This window comes from Mesitornis unicolor, unplaced genomic scaffold (assembly GCF_000695765.1).
Source record: "Mesitornis unicolor isolate BGI_N332 unplaced genomic scaffold, ASM69576v1 scaffold17439, whole genome shotgun sequence".
In the NCBI taxonomy this organism is placed as follows: Eukaryota; Metazoa; Chordata; class Aves; order Mesitornithiformes; family Mesitornithidae; genus Mesitornis; species Mesitornis unicolor.
In genome coordinates, this window is record NW_010208127.1 from 2,857 (window position 1) to 3,186 (window position 330).

A 330-nucleotide genomic window follows, 5' to 3' on the forward strand; every position below is an offset into this window, starting at 1 on the left:
GGGAACAAGCTGGCGCGCTGGGCTGTCACCCACCGCGTCCACTCCAACAACGTCCGCTGGCTCGTGCAGGTGCCCCGGCTCTTGTGAGTGATGGGGGGGAGAGACCTTCAACTGGGACCACGTCCTGGGTGGGGAGACCAGGGACACACCGCTGGTGGGGTGGGATGGGGATGATGGGGATGGAGGATGAGGATAAGGATGGGGATGGGGATGGAGAATGGGGATGATGGGGATAAGGATGGAGATGATGGGGATGGGGATGACGGGGATGGGGATGGGGATGACGGGGATGGAGATGACGGGGATGGGGATGGGGATAATGGGGATGAC

The 330-nt window shown here is 62.4% G+C and overlaps 1 protein-coding gene across 1 annotated transcript in view; it reads left to right on the plus strand.

The window, feature by feature from the left end:
- LOC104546881 (AMP deaminase 2-like) overlaps nucleotides 1-83 on the plus strand; it is a gene marked incomplete at both ends in the record, with an annotated part of 2,935 nt that extends 2,852 nt beyond the window's left edge. Inside the window, one exon of the mRNA XM_010192386.1 lies at nucleotides 3-83. Within this exon, the coding sequence (XP_010190688.1) occupies nucleotides 3-83 (81 nt within the window). The remainder of the gene's footprint in view (nucleotides 1-2) is intronic.
- Nucleotides 84-330: the final 247 nt, after the last annotated feature.